This window comes from Pygocentrus nattereri, chromosome 4, assembly GCF_015220715.1.
Source record: "Pygocentrus nattereri isolate fPygNat1 chromosome 4, fPygNat1.pri, whole genome shotgun sequence".
NCBI classification, from domain to species: Eukaryota; Metazoa; Chordata; class Actinopteri; order Characiformes; family Serrasalmidae; genus Pygocentrus; species Pygocentrus nattereri.
This window is the reverse complement of record NC_051214.1, coordinates 38,225,794-38,253,236: the sequence shown is the minus strand read 5'-3', so window position 1 is coordinate 38,253,236 and position 27,443 is coordinate 38,225,794. Positions and strand designations below refer to the sequence as shown.

General features: G+C 39.6%; 4 protein-coding genes across 6 annotated transcripts in view; 2 read left to right on the top strand and 2 right to left on the bottom strand.

The window, feature by feature from the left end:
- The window catches only part of btbd7 (BTB (POZ) domain containing 7), a 56,383-nt gene extending 45,690 nt beyond the window's left edge, over positions 1-10,693 (top strand). The window contains exons 9-11 of the mRNA XM_037537780.1: positions 1,645-1,823; positions 2,567-2,971; positions 3,841-10,693. Of these exons, the coding sequence (XP_037393677.1) occupies positions 1,645-1,823; positions 2,567-2,971; positions 3,841-4,488 (1,232 nt within the window). The 3' untranslated portion in view covers positions 4,489-10,693. The remainder of the gene's footprint in view (positions 1-1,644; positions 1,824-2,566; positions 2,972-3,840) is intronic.
- A 1,195-nt stretch (positions 10,694-11,888) lies between these two features.
- On the bottom strand, positions 11,889-19,054 carry ubr7 (ubiquitin protein ligase E3 component n-recognin 7). Of its 2 annotated transcripts, none has more exons than XM_017682829.2 (11): positions 18,640-19,054; positions 16,782-16,915; positions 16,504-16,564; positions 16,324-16,419; positions 16,183-16,236; positions 15,887-15,992; positions 15,443-15,558; positions 14,019-14,210; positions 13,317-13,488; positions 13,098-13,159; positions 11,889-13,010 (listed from the first exon to the last, which is right to left on the bottom strand). In XM_017682829.2, the coding sequence occupies exons 1-11, from the start codon at positions 18,769-18,771 to the stop codon at positions 12,918-12,920; spliced, it is 1,218 nt and encodes a 405-aa protein (XP_017538318.1). In that variant the 5' UTR covers positions 18,772-19,054; the 3' UTR covers positions 11,889-12,917. The 2 variants fall into 2 exon arrangements, with proteins under 2 accessions (XP_017538318.1, XP_017538317.1); XM_017682828.2 differs by having other exon boundaries at positions 14,019-14,213; positions 18,640-19,051.
- Positions 19,055-19,158: 104 nt separating this feature from the next.
- Positions 19,159-20,678, top strand: si:dkeyp-55f12.3 (uncharacterized protein LOC568418 homolog). The gene is made up of 2 exons (XM_037537401.1): positions 19,159-19,444; positions 20,236-20,678. The coding sequence occupies exons 1-2, from the start codon at positions 19,240-19,242 to the stop codon at positions 20,346-20,348; spliced, it is 318 nt and encodes a 105-aa protein (XP_037393298.1). The 5' UTR covers positions 19,159-19,239; the 3' UTR covers positions 20,349-20,678.
- A 494-nt stretch (positions 20,679-21,172) lies between these two features.
- Positions 21,173-26,818, bottom strand: tmem251 (transmembrane protein 251). 2 transcript variants are annotated; one of them, XM_017682813.2, is made up of 3 exons: positions 26,682-26,818; positions 25,880-25,930; positions 21,173-24,143 (listed from the first exon to the last, which is right to left on the bottom strand). In XM_017682813.2, the coding sequence occupies exon 3, from the start codon at positions 24,126-24,128 to the stop codon at positions 23,706-23,708; it is 423 nt and encodes a 140-aa protein (XP_017538302.1). In that variant the 5' UTR covers positions 24,129-24,143; positions 25,880-25,930; positions 26,682-26,818; the 3' UTR covers positions 21,173-23,705. The 2 variants fall into 2 exon arrangements, with proteins under 2 accessions (XP_017538302.1, XP_017538303.1); XM_017682814.2 differs by lacking the exon at positions 25,880-25,930.
- Positions 26,819-27,443: the final 625 nt, after the last annotated feature.

Below are 27,443 nucleotides of genomic sequence, written 5' to 3'. Positions count from 1 at the left end.
TTACACTGTACAATGGAATTCTTACTTTACTGTTCCTCCATTCACCAAATGTAATCTTAATATCATCTTAGAAGAAAATAGAAAAAAATAGAAAATATAAGAATAACACTAAAAACAACAGTAAAAAAGTTTTATATGCAAAGTTGAAAGAAAAATTAAAGTTACATGTGCGTATGTGCAAGTATGTAGAGCAGCTGTATATAAAGAGTACATGTTGCAAGTAACAGATGTAAACAGTAGTGTTCTGACAGCAGCGGTACAGTGTATGTAAGGTGCAGTTATTGAATGCAAGGTTGGCCAAAGTTAAACTGGTCAGAATGGGAGGGCAGAAGAAGTAGTGAGTGAGGTATTCACAAGCCTGATGGCCCGTGAATAGAAACTGTTTGTCAGTCTTGTAGTCCTGGACTTCACACTCCTGTAGCATCTGCCTGAAGGTAGGAGTGTGAAGAATCTGTGCTGGGGGTGTGTACTGTCCCTGATGATGTTTTGGGCCCTCCTGATGACCCTAGTGTGATAAATGTCCTGTAGTGAGGGGAAGGCTGCTCTTGAGACGGACTGTGCCGTTTTGATCACATGCTGGAGAGCCTTTGAGCAGTGCAGCTTCCATACCAGACTGTGATGGAGCTGGTAAGAACACTCTCGATTATACTCCTGTAGAAGGTGCTGAGAATTTTGGCTGGCATGCCCAATTACCTCAGCCTTCTTAGAGAGTACAGTCGCTGCTGGGACTTCATGATAACACCATAATGTTTATTTTTAGGGTCGCCTAGTAAAAGTTTAATTTTAAGGCTTTCACATATCCACTTTCAGAGGTCCAGAGAGTTAATTAGGGATTTCCAGATGGCTGGAACCTCCTGCTGTTTCCACTTGGTCAAGGGACTGGTGAGAGCGCTTCAGAATCGGACGCATGAAAGAAATGAGGTGTACATGTTTGACAGCAAAGTAAGGCTTGCTAAGTTTTATGGATGAGTTAGACAGATAGCTGTGGCTTTACCTTTGAGGCTGTCCAATGCCTCGGTGCTTCAGGTGATATTTTCATATTAAACAGTTAATTTGCTGTGAAAGGCTTTGGAAGATATTGTTCAAGGCTTTTTATAGATGTTTTGTGGGCTTGGCATGTGGGTGAAAACGATGGCCTCGGTAGCTGGCAAGCTTTGTGGTGGTTGTAGGTGGTGAATCTTCATTTTAGCACCAAACTAAAACACTTTCAGCAAGAATCTAAAATACTTCTTTGACTGTTCTTTTGGTAGTCATTAATGCACCCTCGGTTTTTCATTTACCCAACAGTGCATTTTTGTAAATACGTTAACAACATTTGGTTGTTTTCTAAAGCAACTTGCAAATCCCTGAAAGTCTGTAGAAGTCAGTTCTGTCCCATCTCCTCCTTTCTCCAATGTCCCCCCCAAACACACATTCTACTGCATTGTGTCTAGAACTTTGATTTTATTTTCAGACATTATTGTGAAGCTTAAAAAGAAGGGGCAGTTTAAATAGAACGCATGAAAGTTAATAGGCCAATTAAAGTTCTCCTCTCTCTCTCTCTCTCTCTCTCTCTCTCTCTCTCTCTCTCTCTCTCTCTCTCTCTCTCTCTCTCTCTCTCTCTCTCTCTCTCTCTCTCATATTTCTTTTCTGTCTGTACATCAGTTCCGAGGCTGGCAGTGGTGAAGGAAATGATTCGTCGGTTGCAGGAGTTAAGGCACACAGACCAGGTGCAGCGAGCATATGCACTAAACTGCGGTGAGGGCGCTACAGTCAGCTATGAGCTTCAGATCCGTGTGCTCAGGGAGTTTGGCCTGCCTGATGGAGCTGCAGAACTACTCCAGGTAACGAATCTAACAACCTTTTTTCTCGGTAAATGGTCTGTGCTTTGTACTGCATCCCAGGTAAAAAATCAGTAGGTTATTTGGATGCTGGGAATGAAATTCACTATGATGTATTTAAATGTATGCTATGTTAATATTGCTATTAAAGAAAATTAGTAAAAGGCACAAATACGACTGACACAGTTGTGGTTTTCTTGTCAATTGCTACATCATGTGGAGTGTCGCTGAAAAATGCTTTAAATTGTGTCTTCGTGACATTACTCAACATTGAGTGTGCAATGTAGAGCAATTGTGTAATGTCCATATTGTTTGCATCTGTGCATGCAGTAATTTGCTAAGCAAAAACATTTCAGAACATTTTATTCCATCCATGCTTTAATTAATGGGGCCCAGTTTTTCACTTGGCCTCTTGAATTGTTTACTGCAGGTTCTGCATTATATGTTCCTTGTATCATTCTTCTCTTTAGCATTTCATTCACTAGCTCAATCGCCATGGTATTGTTACTCTGCTATGAGTGTTTTCAGGTGCAAAGCTGTAGTTCGAGTTCCCATCATTTTTCATGTGCTTAGTGTTGAGTGGCGAGCAAGACCAGACCTGAATCAAATCAAATGAAATTTGGAAAAGACATTACCTCGTCATGAAGTGTTCGAATACATACAGCCTAAAGAGTGTTTGTTTTAATATAGCTTCAGCACAAATGAATCCAATGAGTAATAGTTGTTTTCTGTAAACTCTTTTTCAGAACCCGCACAAATTCTTCCCTGAGGAGCGTTTTGGAGACGAGAGCCCTGTCCTGGCTGTGCGCCAGTCAGGTCGCTGTCGGGTCAACAGCACACCGGCGGTGGAGAGCATGTTCACAGACCTGCAAGCTTTGGTGGGTTTCCACCCACCCCTACCACCACCTCCACCTCCATACCACCCGCCCTCCACACCAGGCCATAGCCAGCAGCAGCTCAGGACCGGCTGGAGGCCTCGTGTGCCCAGCCAGCCTCCCTCTCGCTCCTTTTCCTACCCTTGCAACCACTCACTGCTCCACAGACAGCCATCCTCTAAAATGGGCAGCCCCATTTACCCACCTGGAGCCAAGGCCCTACCCCCAGATTGCACCAACACACAGGGGAGGAGCCTGAACCCAGAAAAACAGGGGGTAAGTATTGGGAGTGTGGTGGCAGATGTGCTGACGAGATGTTTCACTTGATGTTTCATTCAGACTTAAGAGATGTGGGCTTGAATCATATTTTCATACGTTAGCAGAATAGTTTGATAAAAGTATATACAATTTATTCTCAAATATTTTATGTTTTAATTTTTGGGACAGTTTCCATCTTTAGCTTGGAGTGCTGGAGATAAAAGGCTAATATAATAACATTTAATGGAAGCTTATACCACACAGTTAGTGTCATTAATACTGCTTGTCTAAATCATACAAAAAGACTACTGTAATAACACACATCTGCCAAACACCCCTATGCAACATGTAGCATGAATCTTGCAAGTAACACAAGTAAGGAACTATGTGACATATATTTAAACATGTAAACAAAGTTACACATTATACTTTGTTACAAGAAAAAAGCATTACATTACATTATTGAAAATCCTTATTTTGTACCATATTACCCCAACACTGTGTGTGTGTGTGTGTGTATGTATGTGTGTGTGTGTGTGTGTGTGTGTGTGTGTGTGTGTGTGTATGTATGTATATGTATATATATATATATATATATATATATATATATATATATATATATATATATATATATATATATATATATACACGCGCACACACACACGTATGTACGTATGTATGTATATATGTATATATATATATATAAGTGTGTGTGTGTGTGTGTGTGTGTGTGTGTGTGTGTGTGTGTAAAAAATGAGACGCATGCTGCATAGGTGAAAGCTAAATTTTGTCCATACCATATAATGTGTACTTGAGAAATGTTTCATGTGAAGTTTTATGCAACCAACCAGGCAAATCGTTTTTCTTACTTCTGCTGATTCCTTCAGAACATGGAGCCAGTCATCAGTGAGTTCATGCCAGACATTGCCATTGGAGTGTCAGCCATGAGCCTGAAGGATCGGCGCCTCCCTGAGGTCACTATGGAGGTTGAGGCTCACAACTCGCACCCTCACGTCTCCACAGCTCCTCCAATCTCTCATTGCTACTCTGGCCGACACCCTCACTCCTCACGCAAGCGGCACGCGGCTGAGCCCAAGGCCGATGGTCCGCAGCCTGACTTATATGAGTTTTCAGGACGCCATGTGCCGCCCTACACCGGTCCAGATCTTTATATCCACAGCCGGCCCACGGGCAGTGGGCATCTTCCACCTGTGTACGCTGGTGAACCCCCTGAGGGCCTTCGCCTGGACGTGTTGGAGCAGCCACCACAGAGGCTGGACCTGGCCCTGGTTGCTCAGGGGGCCAGTGCGCAGGCCAGTCAGAGGCCACAGCCAAAAGGAGAAACGGACCTTACTAGTGGCTTAGGGCCTTCCTCTGAGCCATACAATGAGTGGCCACAGGGCCGTCGAGCTGGCACAGATGGGCCGGGACTGGGTCTGTGCACCGGCGGCACAGGGGAAGAGGGAGGAATGGGGGGCCGGGACCGTAGGTCACCTAATAAACAAGAATACCTTTACAGGAAGTCTGCACTCTGACCCATGAGAAAGACTGAGGAACGCCCACCACCCTCCACCCCCCGGCCTGTTCCGCTTCATACTCAGTGGTGGGACAGCAGCTATGTGTGTTAATGAGGGCACTTAAAGCATGGAGTGACTTTTTATCTCAAAAGGCTCAAGACGCAAACTACATATGGATTGAAAGCCTTATGTAAGAGCTTGGTTTGGTTGGGTGCTAAGAAAGAGAGGGGGATACACAGCAAGTATCTAAATGTTGCAGTTCTTTTCCTCACGCCTGAAACTAAGGTTCACTTGTTCCCCCTGTAGCCCTGCCTGTACAGGAGGTGCAACTGACAATCAGAACAGAAATGAAACCCCATCTTACGTAGTCTCCCAAACTGCATAATGATGCAGAACCATCACTGTGCATTTCCATTACTCTCATCTCCATGCCTTTGAGTGAGAGCTGTGGCAGAATGAGGGGAGACTTATTTATTTATATAGACAAATGCGTTTTACCATTCCTTAGGAATAAATTGAAAAATGCCCAGGCAACAAACAACACACTCAGAGGCCTTCGCCTCGTCCATGACAAATAGTTCCCTCGTTGTTTGAAGGGAGAACGGCAGTAATAGCTTTTGTAATCCACTGCAACAGGCTTGTACATTAGCCTGAGTGATTTAAAAACTGGGCTGGAACATAAAGAGGAAAACAAATTAAATCCCCCTGCCTCTTATAAGGCTGTGCAACAGGCATAACAATTGCAAAGAAGCTCCATTACCTGTGCAGTAGACATTTGTTTGTTGTGTCTGTCAGTGTTTTCTTTTTCCTCCTGTCCTTCTTTCACTTGTCTTCGTTCTCTGCTTGGACATTCTTCATCTTTCATTGTTTCAGGTAGTCATTCTTTCCCCCTTCTATTACTGAAGGGCATTTCCACTCAGAAAGTAGGTGAATGGGTGGTAGTCGTTAACATGTGAGTTCACCCCTCTGGTCTTTCATTTACCCTCTAGACAGATCTCAACCAAACCAACCTTAGAATCTCGACATCTTTGCAGTGGACGTGCATTTGTGCTATTAGTCTCTGAGTGATGCCTGCACATCCTTCTACTCAACCAATGATCAACAATTATGATGTCAAGAACAGATTCTGCAAAAAAAGAAAAAAACTAAATTATGAACTTAAGGATGCAGAGGGAATATTGCCTTTCTGGAGGACTAGACATGGCGTAAGAAGCATTACCTCACATTATACCTGCATTCCACCCTCAAATGATTAATTTTCTATGTTTGGCAAGTTCACACCAAAAAAAGAGCGCATCTCTGAGTGCTGCTTCTGTTAACGCTATCAAACGCCCCCTGCTGTTTGAACCTCACCTCAGTTTACTCTCTTCCTGTTATCCTCATGAGAAAAGGATCTTTCTCAGATTCACTTACTGATGCATTAAATATGCAGCTTTGATATTCATGTGAACAGACTATCACGTGTTTGATGGTACTGTAATATTATGGTCTTTTATGATACACAAGTGCAACACCTGTGGAATGTCTTAGTATCAGGGATATGTTGCAGTGATCACATTTCATTTAAGAGCTCATCCTGAAGAGCTCTCATCACTGTTTTCTTTTATCCATTTGTTTGGCACAGTGGATGGAGTGTTGAGTTCAGTAGTTGCTATAATACCATGAATATTTTTTCATTTTCATTCTTTTCTGGCTTATTTGTAAGCATTCATCGCTTCCTGATTTGTTATGGATTGTTTGGTCACTATGGCGCTTTTGGATTGGCCTCAATATGTGAGACTTGCATGTTTTACAGTTTCTTTTGCCGTTGAGTTGATCAAGGGGTGAAACTGCTCTGTACATGGAGCCAGTGGGGTGTAATCATCTGTTATCTTGGCTGGCTTTTTAAGTCACATGAACTTTGGCTTACTGCAATGTAAGCTTAGAGTCTTGCTTGCTACACTCTACCTCTCTTTAGCTGTCCTGCCATTCACGCTGTTGTGGTTTCGTTTGTTCTCTTCCACCAGCATCACTCCTATCAGATCTTCTTTGCATTATTTTCCAAACACAATCTCTGAGTAATCAGAAATCACATCTTTCAAGTGTTGCAGTAACCAATTTCTCTTCATTCTACTATTTTATTCATTTTTTGCATAGCATTTTGTTATACTTTTGAGAACAGTCACAGCTTCTATGATATGGTGGAAAGGTCAGAGTGCTAAGTGATGAACAGAAGGTTAAATAAATGTTTTATTTCAGTGATGCTGCCTGTAAATAGTTTAGAAGGATCAGAGTTATGCTTCACATCAATTTTCACAAGGTGGCTAGTTGTTTTGTCTTGATTTGGAACAGTTCTTCCTGCAAATGAAGGCCTAGCATAATGTTGTTGAAGTTTTTCTCTCTTGATCTTTTAGGTTTTTTTCTAAAAGCGGAATGCTCATCACAGGCCTTCCATCCAGGCTGCTCTCACAAACCCTCAGCAGCTAGTGCCTCCGGCCCTGACAGTGCTGCTTTCTAGACTCCAGGGGATCAAATGGCCTCAGTCATCATCCCTGTGTTTTAAGGCTCTGGTGTGGAGACACTGTTCCAGTATACTGGCGCAGGAACTGACAGATCTCTGTTAGCAAGATGTAACTGATCCACATTTGATAGTTTGTGAATCAAGAACGTTTAAAGTGATCCAGTATAGACAGCTGTTTTATGCACTTCACTTATCTTACTTATTTGTTCTTTTTGTTTTATACACTACCAGTCAAACATGAACACACCTACTCATATTGAACATATTCCTTTTTTCCAACTATTTTCCACAATTGACATTAATAATGAAGACTTTAGAGCTGTAAAATAACTCCCATAGAATTACTCCAGAAGGAAATATTGTCTTTCTATGAAATAGAGCTACTCAAAGCCCAGTCCACCCTTCTGACACCAATCATTCTGATTGGCAGAAATGCATGAACGTGTGCAGATATTCCTAATTAAGACACACCATTTTTAGGATTATATAATAATTTTGGTGCCAACTCTAAATTTTACTGACGTTCCTCATGAAAACTGAATATTTCAGAAAGCATTGTTTAAAATAAAGTATTTTTTGACTTAAACATTCATTGTAATATTTGTCTTTGAAACAACTCAAACTTCTAAGCATAAGCCTTTAAATTCAAATGTCTTTAAAGAGCCAGTATTTTGCATTTACATGGGTTTATGCATCATAAACTGATGTAATTGGCATTTACATTATTTTCCAACCTCTGCCTCTTTGAACAGGCTGGTTTTTGTTACTGTGCATTTAAGACTGATGTATGTAAACGAGCTCGGTTTTGATTGGCTGCCACGTATTGTGCCTCATTGAGAAAGCAATCAGGGTTGGAACTCCTTAACTTCAGCATGAATAGGTGGAGCAAAAGTTCTTTAGCCTTAATAGACAGATATATGTAAACATATTAGGGTTTCTCAAAAAAAATTCTGAGTGGGCTGTTTTTGAAATGAAATCTTTTTAAATAGACTGGGAGTGTGTTTTTTGAAGCTTGAAGTTTACCAACTACAGCTCAGTCTTCTGTGCCAAAAAAACAATGAAGATCAATTTGGGCTCTTTAAGAAAACAAACACTCAGGTGTGTCCAGTTTTTTGAACGGTAGTGTAGTTACAGCCTTGTGTCACCTTAGATATAGAACGATGATCCAAAGCCATTACATACAGAGAGATATCAAAAAAAAATTTGTTGGATCTGTACTGTTGATCAATATCCTGAGTTCAGGTATCGGAATCAATGTCCGAGAGGAGAGGAAGAAGTGAGTTCGACAATCCCTAAGCTGCAGCACAGATCCTCAGAGAGCCGACGATTTAAGCAGACTGAGGCAGAGTGCAGCATGCTAATAGCACGAGAGAGACACTATTCTTTGTCTGTGTTTGTACATCCTGACACTCAGTGTTTATTCCATCACACGTTGATGAATAAATTGAAGAGGAAACCCAGCATTTTGTTTATTTTGCTAGTGCAAGTTGAGCAGCCACTGTCACATCAAAACTGTTTCAGCATTTGTCCATTTCTTTTGCCACATAAAAATGCCAAGCGACTGACATTTCCACACATAACGGTTCAATTACCTTCTGAGGTGCATTAGCGTAAAAGCAGCCAGAGCTTTTGCAGTAGCCATCGAAATGTTTTTGGCCCCGTCATTACAAAGGCCAATTAGCAGTGTGTAAATAACAAAGCTGCTGCAACTGCTGCTTACTTGCAGGCTTACATAGCAACTGTTTCACAAATTTGCTGCTATGAATTCTCAAGGGCTTATTGGAACCTCTTTGCAAAGACATTTAAATCATCAATTTGTTTATATTTTATGGTTCTTTATGTGTCTGCTCTTGTGAGTTACCTCTGCGTGTCTGTCCCCTACTTCATAAACCATAAAATGTTTCAACATGGATATTTTTGGAGGGTATTTTAGTTTGATAATTTTTTTATCTCACATGGTTTAGTTACGCACAGAGCTGTTCAGGCCTTAGACTGAAGAGTATGCAGTGGACATTGGTAATCTTCTGTGATAAATCACTAAGGCCATTTTAAATACCACGGTGCAGGGATGATATTACTGATATTACTATGCTGTATGTCCAAAAGTTTGTAGACACCTGCTCATCCAATGTATCTTCGGAAATCAGAGGTATTAATAGGTAATTGGGATGGCTTTACACTAGATGTTGGAACACTGCAATCATATTCTCACAGCATTCAACTACCAAAGCGTCAGTGAGGTCAGGTACTGATGTTGCCTGCTTAGGTCTGGAGCACTCATGCATAAGAGAAGAGCTCCATCACTAGCGAACGCAGATCCACTGCTCTACAGATCAGTGCTGAGCGTTAGCATTGGACAAGGTGACCTTAGGGTTGTGTGGCTGATCCAGAGCCTCCCAGTGCTTTTTTGTGGAGATTATTCTAACAGTGGGTAAAACTTAAAGTAGCTAAATTCCCTAGTTAGAAGGGGTGTCTGGATACTTTTGGACATATATCTCTTACAAGCATAAAGAGTAACCAGCCTATTAGAGTTTCTCCAGAGCTCATTAACTTTGTTGTGTTTTAGATGAATGGGTGTATTTAAGCAGGTAATGAGAGCTAATTTTTTTCTTTTAGCCTTAAAAGCTAATAGCAAAGACTGGGCAATCCAGCAAAAGCAATGGTGTGGGTGTCTTTGAGAAGACAGCACTACATTTTGGGTTCTGCTATGAATTTGGGGGAGAAAAGATTTATATATTGAGGTCTTGATTAGTTTAGCAAAATGTATCAAACCAGCACATCCTCAGCTGCAAGTCATTGAAAGTGCTTAGGGATAGGTTGATATTTTCATACAGTAAATACCCAGGCTGGACAGAATGAAAGAATGTACAGGGAAAGGTACCAGTTGCACTACATTTTAAAGTAGTTCACTCTTTAATAACGGTGTGTCTTGTGTTTGCTGTGGATTTAGTGGCCCTCTTGGCTTTGCGTCTGTCCTGCTAGTTTATCCCCAGTGTCACTCTTTGCACGCAAGTTGTCTTTCCTGAAGACGCAATGCACAATACACTCATTCCTAACCCTTGAAGTATTATTATTTTTATTTTTTTTGCATGGCATCGAGTTATTTAGCTTCTGACTGCTGCATGGCTGGGTTCAATGAAAGGTTTGCCTATGGATGTGTGAGGGGGTAAAGGAAGTTGACCGTTTTAGTTGTGATCTCAATATTCCTGCTTTTGCTTTCTCTCTGATGGAGAAAATTGAGTGCCTTACCTGCCGGAGGCTGGGCTTTCTCCTGACCCCTTATGTCTTATGCAAGCCATTTTTACAAGCCTATGTCAACCAGTCTCTTTGTAAAACTGTAGCCAGTGCTTAATGTACAGTGTTCTGTTTTTGTTTTGTTTATTCAAAAGAATATTTTTCAAGATTTTTTTGGTACCTTTGATCAGAAGCCTCGGAAATGTTGTGTTTTGATGTATGTAAAGTGTAAAGATTTTTTTATATATATATATATATATATATAGATATATCTATGTATATCTATATATATATATCTATATAACAAATATGCGACACATCTATTTGGTGTATATATACCAGGATAAAAAAATAAGCTTTCTTTTAGATTCTTGTATGGAGTTGTGAGAAGTGTCTATTTTTCTACTCTTCTCCGTGGGGGGCATAATGGTGATCTTAAATCTGCAATTAGATGACTAACGTCTTTAAAATAAACAGCTTTGATAGTAACCATGCAAGGGTCAGTTCATTTCTTGGACCTTACCAACTCTTTCTTTACAGTGGTGCTGGTGCTGATAGGAACCAGGCGTCTACAACAAAAAAGTATCCTTTTTTCCTTTCCAAAACAACTTGTGAAACTGGTAAAATGTGTAATGTTGATAATGGTAAAAGTGGTACATCTGAACAATTAATATCTCTTTGGGTGCCATTTTGCCTTACAGTGCCCTTAAACAGAGCATTTCACATTAAACCAACCTGAATCATGTTATCCTGAGAAGAAATTTTTGATTAGAAAAATTTGTGGAATTCTACTGTAAATCAGTAGGGTCAGACTTTGGAATGCAGCCGTGGGAATAAACCACTTACATTTTAAAATCACAAACCTACATCAAAAAAGTTTGATGTATTTGCTTGTTGCAGCGAGGGCTGTTAAGGATTTATTCAGTGTGTATTAGATTATTTCATAGAGTGAGGCAAACTAAAAATGGACAAATTAGTATTTCAAAGATTTATGGAGAAGGCCAGTTTTATCACATTGAGTAATTCTGTTTAATCCCCTTATGAATACAGCGGTTCCCACAGCAAGCACTGATGCTTGTCAATGTAATGTGCAGTTTATTATGTAGCAGTGACCAAAAATATCATGAAACTATATTGTTTAAAATATGATTTAAGCATGTATTTTGTAAATTACATTTTGTTGGTTTCAGTAAGCTGCTACATTCTCTAAAGGGATCAAACTATTTTTTAAAAGCAAATGGCTGAGTGATAAAACAACTTTTGCACAGGCCACATTTTAATTTTTAATGTTAAATTTAAACAGTATTTGGGCTTTAAAATCTGCAGAGGATTTTAACTTTTTTCTCAGAAAGTCAACAAAACAATTTGACCAGCACAACTTTTTTTTGCAGTTTTGTGTACGTGTCTATATACATAGAAAGCACTGACTTCACACAGCTTGGTATTATGTCTCTACTTTCAGCTGTAGTCTAATCCCTGAAGACAGCCTGCCAGAGCCAGCTCAAATGGTGCGTGACCCTGACAAGTCTGGTCACTGATCTATCGCATTAAGATTATGATGATTACAGAAGCTTTTGAAATCTTCCTTACAGCTTTTTGTCCAAGAAGAGTTGCTACTTTGTATTGAGTGTTGGAAAAGGTTCCTTAACTATATCACACTAAATTTTACTGAAACAGAGGAGTGAAACAAAGGGAAAGTATTATGTTTATTTCTCAAAGAGACATGTACAAAGTAACAGAAGATCTACAAAGTAAACAGATAAAACAATTATAATAAAACTACTACTTGGTCACAACCATCAAATGGCCTGACACACTTGGAGCCCCAGTCTGAACGCCTTGAATAAAACACGCACTGATCTGTCCAGTCAATGTCCTGGCTGAAGTAATGACTGTGCTGAAATCTGTTCAGGACAAGTCAAACTTCCAACACCAGAGAGAAACATGCAAAAAACATCCTAACTGGGGCTTTTGCCTTTAGCATTTACCCATGCAAGTATTACATAATATCTGGGTAAGGTATTCGATATGCATCATTAAGTGGTTGTGTGAGAGGGTTTTCCACGTGCTAATAAGCAAAATGCTTTACTAATATTGGCCCCAAACACATCACATTCACAAACCTTCATTATTTACCACCGCACAAGGATTTACAGATTAAGGAATGTGACTTTTTAAACAGTTAGTAACTGTATAAAATGGCTGTATTATTAACTGCTACAAGAGAGAAGAACTCCTGAGGAATAAATGGGCATATATAATATAAATATTCACAAGGCATAGAGAACTGTCGTTCCTGTATCAGTCTTAATTTCTACTGTAGTATCAAAGGTCACTATAGAAGTGGGAAACCTGATGCTGGATCATCAGAAATAAGCCCTGAAATGCACAACCACTAAAATGTGTAGCTGATCTGTGCAGCTCCATTTCCTACCCTGCTGAAAATTATCATTCAAAGAAAAAAAATGAATCTTTGGGAGTTACCAATCAGACACATAAACCAGTCTTTACAAGCTCAAAATCAAATGATTGTAATGGCCTCTGGATTCACACCTGCATATTTTATGTATTTAAAAAAAAAAAAAAAAAAAAAAAAAAAAAAAAAAACACCGGTTCGGGGAGGTGCTGTTGAGCATGGGCAGACTGAGGGGTCAGGAAGATTTGGGTCAACATGTAGCTGGCAGGCTATAGTACGAATTTGCTCAAGGACGGTTCAACTACAATAGTATTGTCCAGCATTAGCCCGTCGTCTTTTACGAGTCTGCTGCTGCTCAAAAAAGTGGCGGATGTCTTCGGGGGTTACCACCTGCGCAAGGAAGGAAACATATGGTAAGGTGCAATACAACAGCAACAGCTCAGTCATTTTCAGAAGACATCACAAATAACAACACACCTTGCCCTCTGCTGCAAATGTTTGCAAGTAATCTTTCAACTCTGTCTTCATGTCATTGTATTCTAGGGGGGAGGAGACATGGAATAGAAAATACAATAATCATGACCTTGCTTATTAGCAGCAATTCAGTCTTATGAACAATCCAATATGCTTACTGTGTTCACTACATAGATTAGCACAGAGCTAAAAATGTTTAGAATAAACAGTATTCAGTCTCACCGTGAATTATCTCCAGCTGCTGAACACGATTCAGGTTGTTCAGAGCAGACATCAAAGGGTCACGACCCTCTACCCCACCTGCCTGCTCTGTGGTTTTGCCCTTGTTCTCATAGGCGAGAACAGTATCAGTCTCATCCAGGAGGAAGGCCACTCCAGCATCCACAAACAGATTCTGTGGTCAAGAGCCTTGTTTAGGTTGAATTCAATATGAAGTCAGCAGCAAATAATTTGCTAAAACCCCAACAGAGCATCTCCTAATAAATCAAAAAGGTGGAGAATGTCCAAAACTAAAATGACAGATAGCCAAAAACACATTCACAATTTATTCTAGTAAATAGGACTGCAAATGCATCCGAAACAAAACATCCATTCAAATGAAATCTGATTCAATTCAGAACTTCTTCTTTAAACCACTCTTTCCACTGCTAAGGTGATGCTTCCATTTAGAAAAAGTTTTTACCTTTTTTACCCTTTTACCTTCTTTAATATTTTTCAAATGTTTAGTGTTAAAATTATTGCAAAAACCTAAAACGTTGCAACGAAAACAAATGAGATTGCTCCTTCAATATGATTCGAGTAGTACATTTATCAAATGCATAAAATGTCTATTCTCAGGGATGGTGTCATTGAAGCTCCAAGCCCAGTCAGCAGGACGCTGTAATCTACACTGGTTTATTTATTCCAAAGCCTGATGTGTCATACCTTGCAGTGGGTGCAGGAGCAGAGTTTGGTGCGCCAGGCGGACGGCCAGAACACAGCCCCCTGCTGAGCTCTGCTCTGCCCAGAGGCCTTCATCTCCCCGAGCCTGCAGCCTGAACATGAGCCCTCAGCCGAAGTGTCCTCGAGCTCCTGAAGCTTCCTCTTACAGCCCGCTGTCCCATTCACCTCCACCTGCTGCTGTATGTGAAGAAGCACAGTGTGGGTTGACAGTGGGCATGTTTCACAAAACAAAGACAACTACAGGCAATACTTGCACCGAGTTGCTAGTTTATTAGGTACGCCTACATAATACTCTTGAGTATCCAAACACTTTGTTCATTTTATCTATTTTGTCCAATGAAAGGCCAAATGACATTTTTCTTAATATTCCAGGTGAAAACTTACTCTACAGGGAACAAACCTAATTACATTTTTTGCACATTTTAGTGCACAATTTAACTTTAACATACTGGGAGGAGAGGGGAAAAAACCCACACCATATGCTACATGCCATTTTATTATTTTACCCCCCAATGTTTAAGTCAGTTCATAAACAGTGATTGTGTATTAAATTGTGCAGATGTTTGTTCTCTGTAGATGACTTAGCTTAACTTATTTTTAATTATAAAATAAAACATGCAGTTTAACAAGTAGCATGCAAACAATTGCATATGACTGTAGATGTATTTTGGTTCTACATTTACAGCCACTACCTGTCAGTGACACTGCTGTGCTGAAAATGCTTTACCACCAAAATAATACTTACTCAGTGGTGGTCCTGTGGGCAGGGTCCAACATTAACAACTGCCTAGTATCCCAGGACAAACAAATTTGGGATAGCAGCTCGGAAAATCACTTGCCCAGTCAGCTGACTGCCAGCTGGACAGGCTTATAGTCATCAATAGGGTACTAAGTGTAGGTGCACTTTGTAGGTGAACAGTTACAGATTGTAGCACAACTGTTGCTGTACAAATTATCAGCCCTCTTCCTTGTCAATCAATGGAAAGAGACCACCACAAGACCTCCGCAGACCAGATTTTATTTGGGTGGTGGACCATTCTCAACATGAACGTGATACTGACAAACCCAAAGCACCTACCAGTAAACCCCCCAAGATGTCAGACTAAATAATAAACTAAGTAAACAAAATAACATGTTTCAGGGTCGAGTCACGTAAGAGCTGAAAAGAACCTCATACGACAAGGACACATCATCCTTAGGATTCAAAGCTCAGCCATCTACAATTACAAACTAAGTTTGGAGAAGAGTACTGCCATCTTGTGGTGAGCAATGATATTATGTGGACAATGTGCACATCTTAGTGTTTTCATTTAGCAAAAAGTCATGATCAATTTACACTAAACAACCCTCTAATTTCAGTAAAATCATTCAAATATATTTCACTTCAATCTCAAGAGACATGATACCTTGTTGTCCTCTGTGCTCTCTGAAACCTCTTTTTCTGGCTTAGTTTCGTCTTCATCGTGCTCCACCTCTACTTTCCCTTCTTCCTCTGCTTTACATACTTTGAGTACAGGAGGCACTGATGGAAACATTGTCAAATTCCATAAAGCCAATTGCCAACAAGACATACAGAACACGCAGTTGTATTTAGTCTACTGCTGCATTTACCAACTTCAGTTTCTTATTTCATTATGTACAAGAACTTATTTGTCAACAGAACACCTACAAACATTCTATACTCATGAATTTACATTCTTCTAGAATACGCAATACATTTGTGCTTACAACTTTTATTTAAAGTTGTGATTTATAATTTATATCTAGATTATATACTCTAGCCACAAGGATACAATTTCTAATTTAAGGCACATGTTTTTATTGAAGAAAAAAATATATACATATATTACCTGCAACATGGGCAGCATAGGTCCAGAGGAATGGAGATTTATTCATGCAGGACTCGCAGATCATTTCCTGGAGCTCCACACTTTCTGGCACCACACAACCCAAGTGCTGCGAGTGAGAGCAGGAGCGAGATAAAAGCACAACATTAAATAAAAGTTGGGATTAATAGATTAAATACACCGCAGATGATATGCTCTAGCCGCAAGCTAAAGGGATTCATTTATACACTAGACACAAACCAACACGCTAACTAACATGCTAACCTGCAAACCTAACCACAATCTGGTGTGGAACTCACCCGACCATGGAACCAGTCCTCACAGATGATGCACTGGATCATCTCATCAGGAAGCTAAAAAAGGCAAGAGAGACAGTGCTTTCATTAATTAATCCAAAGTGAAGCAGTTTTTAAAAAACAAAAAAACACTCAAACTTGTACCTCATCCTCAGGGTCTGGATAAGGTCTGTCACAGGTGCAATACAAGCCAAAAAAATTATGACTGTATTTGTTTCCAGAATTGGCTTTTTCTTTCTCCTGTGATAAGAGTGAGACAAGGTCACAAATACGATCACAAGAACAACAGATGTCATTTTATAAGGACTAAAATAAAGCACTCACTGGAAATAACTTGCATTCCATCTCACCAAACTTGTCATTTCCACAGTCACAGCGGAAATTTCTACAAAGCAAAACATCCTAAATCACATGTGTGTATGTATGCACTAAATACTACATTCTTATACAAAATATAATTTCTACAGCTTTTAGAAAAGTAATGCTGGACATCACATCATCTATTTAAAAGTACTGTCATAGTGAATTTTATCAGTACCACCAGTGCTATATACAAACATAAAAAGCAGTGAGCACATCTCTCCAGATAGACAGTGGTGTACCTCTTAGTATAGAGCTCAAATAGTTCATGGCCCTCATGGCACTTGTAGGAACAGGCCAGGCAAATCCCCGCAGGTTCCCCTCCCTTTGGTGTACAGGTGTTGCATGCATATAGAGCTTGTCGCTTCACGTATCCCTAAAGAAACAGGAACAAAATAAACTTAAGCTCATTTCTTTGAAAATTACATGAACACTAGCTTGAAATAAAACAGATTTTGTAGTCTTTCCCTAATTACTTGTTCTATGCTGCATATCCACTGAATGATACAGGCCTAGTATTAATGCGACTCGTGTGCTTCAAGGTTAGGCAACAGACGCAGTCACGGTCATCCATAGTTATATCATTTTATCTGCCACGTCTGTGGGATTCAATGAGTGTTGAATCATTCAAAACTTGTCTAGCTGAATGGTCAAAATGTAGCTTGATTAAAAATCACAATTGGTGTTTAGTGCTTCTTAAAGCAACCCTTTAAACAGGAGTAATTATGCTGTTTTAATGAAACATGCAGTTGGTTAATATCCTTTAAGTACTAATAATATCCGCAACATGCTCAGAGAAGCATAATGTTCATCACAATAACCGTCAGTCATATTACCCTCCTCTAAATCAGCCTGATGCTAGTGATGTTGTTTTACACGGTATGTTGAGGTAAGGGCAAAATAGTACCCCCAGATTTAACACCGTCTCATAGTAATTAACATAATAAATGTTAGTTTTGGGAAGCAAGTAAAAAAGTTAAATCCTCTTTGTAGACATCAAGACGCCTGGTTCCCGTCACCACCACTGTAAAGAAACCGGAGTCGGCAGCTTTTTTTCTATAATGAACCATTTTCACATCAATCCACTCTGAGTCTTTTACATCTCAGTAGCTGAATTGTGTGAAAATTTACAAAAATCGGCGGAATTTCCCTTTAAAAGGAAACAAAATGGCCGACTTGTGCTTTTTCTTTTCGTGCAAATGTTCATCCAAATGCATCCACGTCTGCAACAGAAGTTAAGCCGGAGTTTTTACAGCGCATTCATGTGCTCAAAGAAAAGCGTCTGGTCTGCTTTGGGGAGGAGACGAAGTCTAGCCCCAGTCTGTTAGCTTAGCCACATCACTGTCCTCAGTGTAATGGGCGCACTGTGGGTCTGATATTAACCGAACTGTTCACTTTCTGTACGACTTTCGAAGGAGCACCATTTAAGGTGGAACGAGAAATTCAAATAAGAAGCCAACTTCAGTCTCGTCGACTCAGGCGACTTTGAGCTTGCTATCCCCACGCATCTTCATTAAACTAATGTCCCAAATTATCCAGACAGCACTGCTACTCAAACGAATTCAACTTCTTTAAGGTGCCATTGCGAGCACACATGTTACACAAACAACATGCGCATGTTCATCTCCACAGAAAAGCATGGCTTGCGTTGGGAGGCTCTGGAACAGCCGCACATGAGCCTAAGGTCACCACGTCCGACAGCGAGAGTCGACTAAACAGATACAAAGCCCCCCCAGCTTTGGGCTGCGGAACAGAGGAACCGTGTTCTTTAGAGTGATGGAGCTCCGGAAAACACCTTGGGGAAGAGGTGGAGTGGAGTTTGTGATCCAGAACTAACCGCCCAACATCAGTACATCAACTCCCTAATGCTCTCATGGCTGAATGCAATCAAATCTTAACAACAATATTCCAAACACCTAGCTTAAAGTCTTCTCAGAAGGGTGCAGGGTGTTAGTGCAGCAATGTGGGGGACGAAGCTCTTATTAGCTGACATCCTCGACTTCAGAAGAAACGCTGGGTGAGCGAGCAGGTGTCTACAAACTTTTGGACACGTTTAGAAACGCCCACATTCCCGAACGAAGACATGAAAAACCTCCTCACTTCTGGATAAGAGCACTTTTCGGAGTCGCTGCCTCCGAGCACGGCGGAGGCTTCCTGCTCCAGCTCTTCGTCCTCCTCCAGCACGTCCACCAGAGAGACGGTCGCCTCCTCGTCAGCCTCATTTGCCGCCATCCTTGAAGATACGAGCGCAAAAATAAAAAATAAATGGTTTCCACTTCCTGTTTCCACTCCAGCAGAGTTCACGACGGGGCGGGACAGAAACAGGAGGAACGCCGAGCGTGTACTCTGCTTTACTGAAATAATGCCTCCTACTTAAATGCAGAGCAGCGAGCTTTCCTTCCTTACTGAGCGAAAACAGACATAAAAACAAACAAACAAACGAACGAAAAACAACACAGAGAAGATGATCATATCCGGGTTATGCAAATAAGGGCTTATTGGCGGGAAAGGGTGAATCAGTAAAATTATCATTTTCTTACAGTCCTAAATGGACGCGGACTCTTAAATGCTTCTTGTTATTTGGTACGCAAAGTAAGATTAAGAGCACAGTAATAAGTCACAGTTAATTAAGCAGAGAAGCTTTCCGAAATTAGCGCACTGTGAGAGGTTACAGTTCAGAGGTTACCAAAACAAAGCACCATGGCAGCCTGCGAGCTGAAAGGAGAGCTGAGGTTCCGAGACGGAGAGACGAAGACGATCGCCGTAAAAGCAGAGAACAACTTAAAGTCAATCATCAGTGGCGTCAAGAAATTAAACTCGGAGGTTTCCGACGTGCTGACGAGCCTCGTGGAGAAAGAGAAGTGTTTAAGCGGGGACGGGAATAAAGGAAGCTCTCCGGTGGACGGTGAGAGAGGCCGACGCTGAAGGGAATTTGTAGCATTTCGATATGAAATGTTTTATCGTAGAGAAAATTAGAGACTCAAAAGTCTTTACAGAGGCGGTGATGATAGCCAGGGGTTGCAATGTGTACAACAATAATAAAACCATTTTATTTACTTTTCAAAAACACCAGTGAACCAACACGTGTCTTCTTAGTGTGTGTTTCGCTGGTCTCAGTGGATCAGACATAGCAGTACTGCCGGAGTTTTCCGCTCACTGTCCACTCTATTAGACTCACCTACAGTGTTGGTCCACCTTGTAGAGGTAAAGTCAGAGACGACAGCTCAGCTGCTGCTGCACAGTTTGTGTTGGGCATCCTCTAGTCTTTCATCAGTGGTCACAGGACGCTGTTGGCTATGCAGAGAAACAGATGGACTACAGTCTGTAATTATACAACTACAAAGTGCACCTATATAGTAAGTGGAGCTGATAAAATGGACAATGAGTGTAGAAACAAGGAGGTGGTCAGAATGTTATGCCTGATCGGTGTATATAACATTGATGATGGTAAAATAGTCAGAAATCTGAAAAAAAAAGGTTTTCTTTGAGGGCTGTTTTGCCTTACAATGCCCTTTATGTACCTCTCTGCCAATATGAAGTCCTGGCTTCCCAGGTTGAGGTTGTGCCCAAGACTTCACTCAAAAACATTCCAGTGCCAAATGGCCATTACCACTACACTTGTACTTAATTTATGTCTCAATGACCCAGAAGTTATTTTTAAATAAACTTTTTATTTTTAATTTCTTCACCCTTTAGAGGAGGAGGACGAAGATGACAGTGATGAACAAGAAGAGGCCAAAGACACCACTGTAGTGAAATCAAACTCAGACGGACCTCCAGCAAAGCGTCTGAAGTCTTTAAAGCCTTGACATTGCATTCTCCATGTGAAATGGATATACTGGGGCAAAACACTGCAGTGCTGGTATAGCAGCATGCTGAATGATATGCAGAGGTGTAAACTTATCACTACTGCAGCTTCAGATGTAAGGATGGACCTTCAGACAGAGCATCTAGAAGAAGAGCTGTTTTGGATAGCTGCAGTCTTTTGGAAGATTTGAAAGCCTTTTCATTGTGGGAATAACTTTAACATCTTTTTTGTTGGACATTTTGAAAGTTCTAATTATGTGTTACTGTATATTGCTAAAGTAGTAACACTTCCTTGTGTAAAAGTAAATAAATATCTAAATATGAAAAACTGACAGTGTTTAGTCTTGTAGTTTATAAAAATCATAAGCCAGATGATGTAAGATTAGGCTACAACACACAGTACTATGAGGGATGTTCTGTTAGTAGTATAGCAGTTTTAAATTATTTGAAACTGTCCTTATTTATATCTTTTTTTTGTATCTTAGCACCATTATTAGAATGTATGTGGTTTTATATACAAAAACAGACATAACTCATATTATATGACCATTTTCAAACCTCTCTTACAAGTAAACCATTTATGTTACTACTGCACCTTTAAGACTGATATACACAAATTACTGTGCCTCATTCTAAAAGAAGCAAAGAACTGAAACATGCATTTTAACTTCAGTGTGAATGGGTCAGGCTAAACTGCCAGAAGTTGAATAGATAGATTGTGTGTAAAAATGTTGCTTTTTGTGACTTAAAAATGATTCAAGACTGTTTCTGCAGCTCAGTTTAGCTTAGCTTGACTTGAATAATGACGTTTCCAAAATCAGATGCAAAGCATTTCTCCAAAAACATTTATTATGTTTCCTACTTATTTTAAATCACAGTGCATTGAGATTAAAAAGGCAGGTAAATCACCAATACCCCAACATAAATACCCATTTGTTATAAAAACACATACAAGCCCTTTTAGACAAAAACAGTAAGAATGCCACTGCCTTGTTTTGTGTGGCTTACAAATGAATAAACCATCCATATATTATAAACAATGAAATGACAATGAAAGGCAGTGTCTATACTAATAAGCAGTGCATTAAAAACTTTAACCCTGGGTCTTTGGCAAAAGCCTAAGCAAGAATACACCAAATGGGCCAAAATAATGCAAAATAAAGAGCAACAGAAATTAGTCAACTCTATTTCTAGATTGTGGTCTCCAATCCACTAATGACTTATTCAAATCTACATCAACTAGAACAATGTGTGCTGGCTATAGAACACTAACGGACAAGTCATTTTCATTCCTTAATGCTGTCGTTAAATAACAAGAAAGGTGGACTGAATGAATACAGTATGCACCATTTTCAGAGTAGTTAGAAAGCCAATACAGATCACTGCCTTATTATATGAGAGAGAGAATTTTGCATGTGAAGATAAGGAGAGTGACAAGAAGTAAACAGAGATCTATAAGCTGAGAATATATAGAAATATTGAACTGAGGACAAAGTAAGCAAATGAAACTCTGCAAAACTGGCAGGAGAACTGAAAAAGCTACTCATTCCTCCTTAAAATTTTAGGCTTTTTTCAGACAGAAGTTTTGGCATGAAAGACACAACAGAACTGAGCAAGAGTCTCATGTTTTGATAGCATAAGATGCATAATCATCATAGGAAAACAAAACAAATCTATTGAAGCGCAGATCCAGGGTCAATGATCACATTGGACGTAAAATACTGAAAAGAAAATGTTCTTAAATGGATCATTACAAATACTTTAAATCATTTCCTGAAAGGTTTAGTTACCCCTTCAAGATTTTTTATGTATTGTATTCAAAACAGAATCAAGGGAAGATTTTTTCATTTAGAAGAACAATGATATCCCCCTGGCAATGACTTTATTACAAAAATTGTACTACTGCTAATAATACATAGCTTTACCAGTTACTAGCAGCACTATGTGTACAAATATGTAAGCCAATCCACCAATCAAAAGTGCAGATTTGCACCAATTGTTTGTATTAGGAAGCATTCAGCCCTTTTGTTGCACATTTACTTTAAGCCAAATTAGTTTATCCTGAATCTGGAGTTTAATTCTTATAAAACACATGGTGAATGAGGATTATGTGCTTTTTACATTGTGGAAATGCTTTGCTTGGTTAATGTTTAATTTCTGTTCTTACATTACTTACAGTACTGTGCAAAAGGCAGAGATCACCCTTTTATATATTTAAATAAAATGGGCATTACATACGAGTTACTCATTTTTCAGTGTCAAGAAAAGCAGAACGCTTATATTAAATAGAAAATGACACAGGCTCCTCAACAACTAAATACATAAATGTTTCTCCTTTTCTCAGTAATGTCTTCTTGTCAGCTACAAATCCTTTCAGACCCATAACGCTAATTTGTCTTCTCACAGTAGAAGGATGAATAGAAACACCTGTGAATACTTTCAGATCTGAAGCAAGAGAGAAGCATGATTTTCTCCTCTCTTGAAAAGATTAAATGACACTGAAAAATGTATAAATTTGACTAAATGGCCATTCTGAGCAGAAATTAATGAAAGGTGGTCTCTGACCTGCACAGTCTTGTATGTTTAGTTTCTGGTTACTAAACTTGTGTTTCTGTAAAAATGGTGAATAGGGTTCTTTAAAATTCACGTGTGGACAGTGATGTATTTTGTTGTACGTACATTAGAAATGCATTCAAAATACACACTGTCTGCTTTAAACTGTATACCACCAGCACATGGTCCAGCAGTAAGCTTTCCCAAGAACACTGTAGCCTTAAAATTTCTTAACTGTTATAGAAGAGGTCCAACTAATACACTTGCTAGCGTCTAATGATTGGCTTTAAACTATAATGATTTAGAAACTCTTTTTTGTTTGTTTGAAATCTCTTATCAAGAACTATATAACTCTTATCAGCCACTGATATGGAACTACAGTGAAAAGTTATTGAAAACAAAACAGACTGATGGTGCAAGGGCCAAATAAAGGTTGTGTCAAATCAGGTGCTTAAGTGAGTTACCGATTGCCTTTTGTTACTGTAGCGCCACTGTTCCTGCAGCAAGGTTTAAAAACTACAACCCCACCTGCTCAGGTCTTGTCAAAAATGCTACAAACATGTTTTAGTAATAAATTTGTTGGAAACAGAATGTAATTGAAATAATGCCTTTACAACATTAGGCGTACATTTTAAAAAGCTTAAGTACAAACCATGGCCCCCTGTTCCATCTTATTAAATGGTCTTGTGACAGGATTGCCTGCAATATATAGCAAGTGCACAAAAGTTGTATACACATGTATACACGTCTGGCTCCTCCACCCTTAAGGGTATGGTGACTGAGCTCCTGACAAACAAGTGGCCCCATTAGGTGTCAATCAGCTGCAGTCTGCTGATCTGATTGGACGCCTTGGCAAAGGTCTGGTGTCGGTTGCAGAGAACAGCCAGGCAGATGGGGAGAATGCAGTAGCCCACAGTTTTGGGGTCCGCCCTGGTGCATGAGTAGAGGAAAAGGAACACTTGGAGATAAGGAATAAGGAAGATGGTGGCCCAAACCCAGAAGGGCAGCAGCAGTAGCCTTGTCTTCACACTCTGTGTCCAAGAGGTTGAGGAGGAAGGGGATGAAGCAGCATCTCCAGTCGTGTGTGTCCCAGTCACCTTCTCCACGTGTGCTAGTGTTAGTCGGTTGTAGGTCTGATTAATCTCGAACATATAGTAGACTGCAGCAATGCTAGCCAGCAAGTACAGTCCCACACCAATCCATCCCATCCGCTGGCGGAAATTCATCATTCTCCATGCTCCTTTCTGAAAGATAAAATTAAACAAAAGAAACCTTTAAAGCTGTGATGACATAGCTTTAAAAGGTAACAAACCCTGCTCCTGGAGATCTGAATTCCTGCAGACTTCAACTCCAACCCTAATCAACACCACCTGATCAATCTAGTTTTAGCCTTAAGAATTCCTTGATTAGCTGAATGGGTGTGTTAGATTTGGGTCGAAGGTGAAACCTGCAGAACAGCAGATCTCTAGGAGGAGGGTTGGTGACCGCTGCTTTAAAGTGATACTGGGTGATTCTGGTGAAAACCAGTATCTTAGAAGGCTCTGATTTTCCTACTGTGTCATCAATATACAGCATTAAGAAATTTAAAGAAGACTAAAACTAGAGTTTAATATATTATTTGTTGTGTTATGCAGTATTCGCTATCACAGCACTGCACCCCACATCTTTATCCGTTTCACAGAATTCATGCTTTTATATTGTTTTCAGGTTTTCCTTCATCAGCGTTTTCTCTTCTACACCCAGCATGCATTATACCCAACAAACACACCACTCAACCACTGGGCCTGTGGAGCTTAACCAATCCTACCAGCTAGCCTAGTCACTGAGCTTTAGGCTAAAAAATACAACCAAGCTAGCATGAGTGTAACTCTGACCTCGGCTCAGACAAACTGTTTTTTATTCAGCACAAAATCGATCTCAGAGACATTTCAGACAAAGAAAAGAAGCCAAACAGAAGTACCTAAATAGTCAGGTAACTACCTTGTTAACTTTAGCTTTTAGTACCATGATCCTCATCTGAGGGGGCATTTCAGCTGTTTGACTAATCCATGCTCTCCACTGTCAAGATGATCTGAAGTCACTACAGTTATATGGCATCAAAAAGATATATTTTTGATATATTTGACGTATTAGCTGTAATGTCCTTCCGAATTTGCCGGCTAACAAGAAAAGCAAAACAATTAAAATAAGTCTCCAAAAATCCACCTGAAGTGCTTACATTTTTTTCCCCAAACATTCCTTCAGAAGAGGGTTTTTCTTGTCTTTAATTTGAAAAATCTTACTCAAGATTATTGTAGCACCACTTCTGGAGGTGAGTAAACAAGTTTACAACAGATGTAGCAATGGTTCAACTATTAACTTTGGCCAGTCTTTTTAAAGAATCCAAGCCTCTTGCATAGTTACTCTGCACAAAAGGAACGTCTTACAAAGCTGACCTAGCTTGTTTTGATTGGACCGTGTTCTTTATTTCATCAAAGAGAACCTTGCACTGTATTGTAAATGTTAACCTGACAAAAACCACATTTCCACAAAAAACAATTTACTTTTCTTTCTATTCATTTTCTTTTATTTCTTTTAACAGTGGCACTGCTATTTTATGGGCATTGTATATTGGATGCAATGTTCAATGTTTATTTAAAAATTGCTAGAAATATTGCAAAAAAATAAATATCAGTAGCATCACAGTCTGTCCATGATACTGTATCAGTACTGTATCAGTACTGTCCCTATCAAAGCAACATTAAAGTCCCTGTCAAATTAAAATCTCTAGTAAATTAACATTTTATTTTACTCATTTTAATAAGAATGGAATTAATTTTACCCAATCATATGCAGTCTAAATACCTTTCTCTAATCAAGATGTGCACTAAAACAGAATTTACTGGGTTTTTTTAATTCTCCATAATTCAGTGGTTAAGATTTAAAACAAAGTCATTTAAAATGGTTTGATGTGAAATAATTCATTTACGGAGAAACTTACCAACTCAGATTTCTTCACAGTGGTGGTGACGGCAACCAGGGGTCCTGATGTCTATAACGCAAATATAGCCATTTTATTTATGATCTAAAACCACCAATGAACACGTGCCTTCTGAGTTTATATATGTATGTAATACTGATGATGGTTAAAAAAAAAAGGTAAATCTGAAAAAAATAGTTTTCTTTGTGGACTATTTTGCCTTAGAACATCTTTCATGTATCCCTCCTCCTTAAATGTAGCAAAATACGTTTTAGACCAAAAAAAATTATCACACAAATACAGTTAAACAAAGTCTCAGACGTCAGGCTATTAATATATTCTATATTCAAAACCACTACATGAGATGGCTTTTTAAAGGTGGACATCTGGTTCCTATCACTGTTACAGTGAACAATTCTGAGTTTCTCTACAGCGAAGCATTTCACACCACATCGCTCTGAATGACCCTGGTTTACTAACGTTATTCAGATATTTAGGAAAATCGGTGGATTTATGGGTCGTTTTTTGAGAGACAACAGGAAAGAAAGAAGCATCGTGTTTCAGTCCCATTCTTTGAGATTTTCGGAGCAAAAATACAACGTTTTGGCAAACAGAAACACTTTTAGACAAAACTAGTCCTACAACGCAGGATAACAGCAACCTGTCCTCGTTTTTTAAGGGAGACATGACCGAGAAACTTCAACAGTAGCCGTTTAACCAGAGAAGACACCTTCAAGATCTTCGTCAGAGATCACTGCGAACACACACCGAGCCAGGCAGGACAAAACAGCAGGGATAATCCACATCTACAGAAAGTACTCACTATGAGTTCATGGTTGGTCCATTTTGAAGGTCTTAAGTTTTGAAGCGATCAACAACTGATTACGGTTTGTTGTCATATGACTGACTTGACTGGAAATATCCGGGATCCAGTCAAGAGCTTGTTGGTGACTTTAATAACAGCGCAGTGTGCAGTACTGCCCTCTAGTGGTTCATCCGAGAAGTCTGTTTTGATGTGGCCTCAGCTTTCAAGAAAAAAGGGTCAGCTTCCCACTCATGGTTTCAGACTAGTCTTGGACTAAATTGCAGTGGAATGCATTCACTAACTGGTATTAAAATCTCAGGTGCAGTCTCCCAGACCTAGATTAAGTTTGACCAAAGCTAAAAAGTATGTATTTTAATGGTGAATCACTATTGATAATTGTGTGTGTCTCTCTGTCTGCCCTGCGATGGACTGGCGACCTGTCCAGGGTGTATCCTGCCTTCCGCCTATTGATATTACAGTTTTGTCCAGGATAGTTTCAGATGCCACACATGTACATGGAGTAGACTGTCAGGGAAATGGATGTGATGGCCCACTACTAGTTAAAGGAGTAGCTAAATGCTAACACAGCTAAGAGTGGATAAGAGTGCCAAATGAATAAATGTAAATATTACATTTCTAGGCCCAAGTTAAGATGATTAAATCTACCAGCTAAGACCAGCTGATAGCAGGTTTATAAGGTGGTTCTTTCAGTTAGACTACAACATAATAACATACCCTATGGTGCTCAACATGCTAAACTGGTGTACCACCATAACCAGC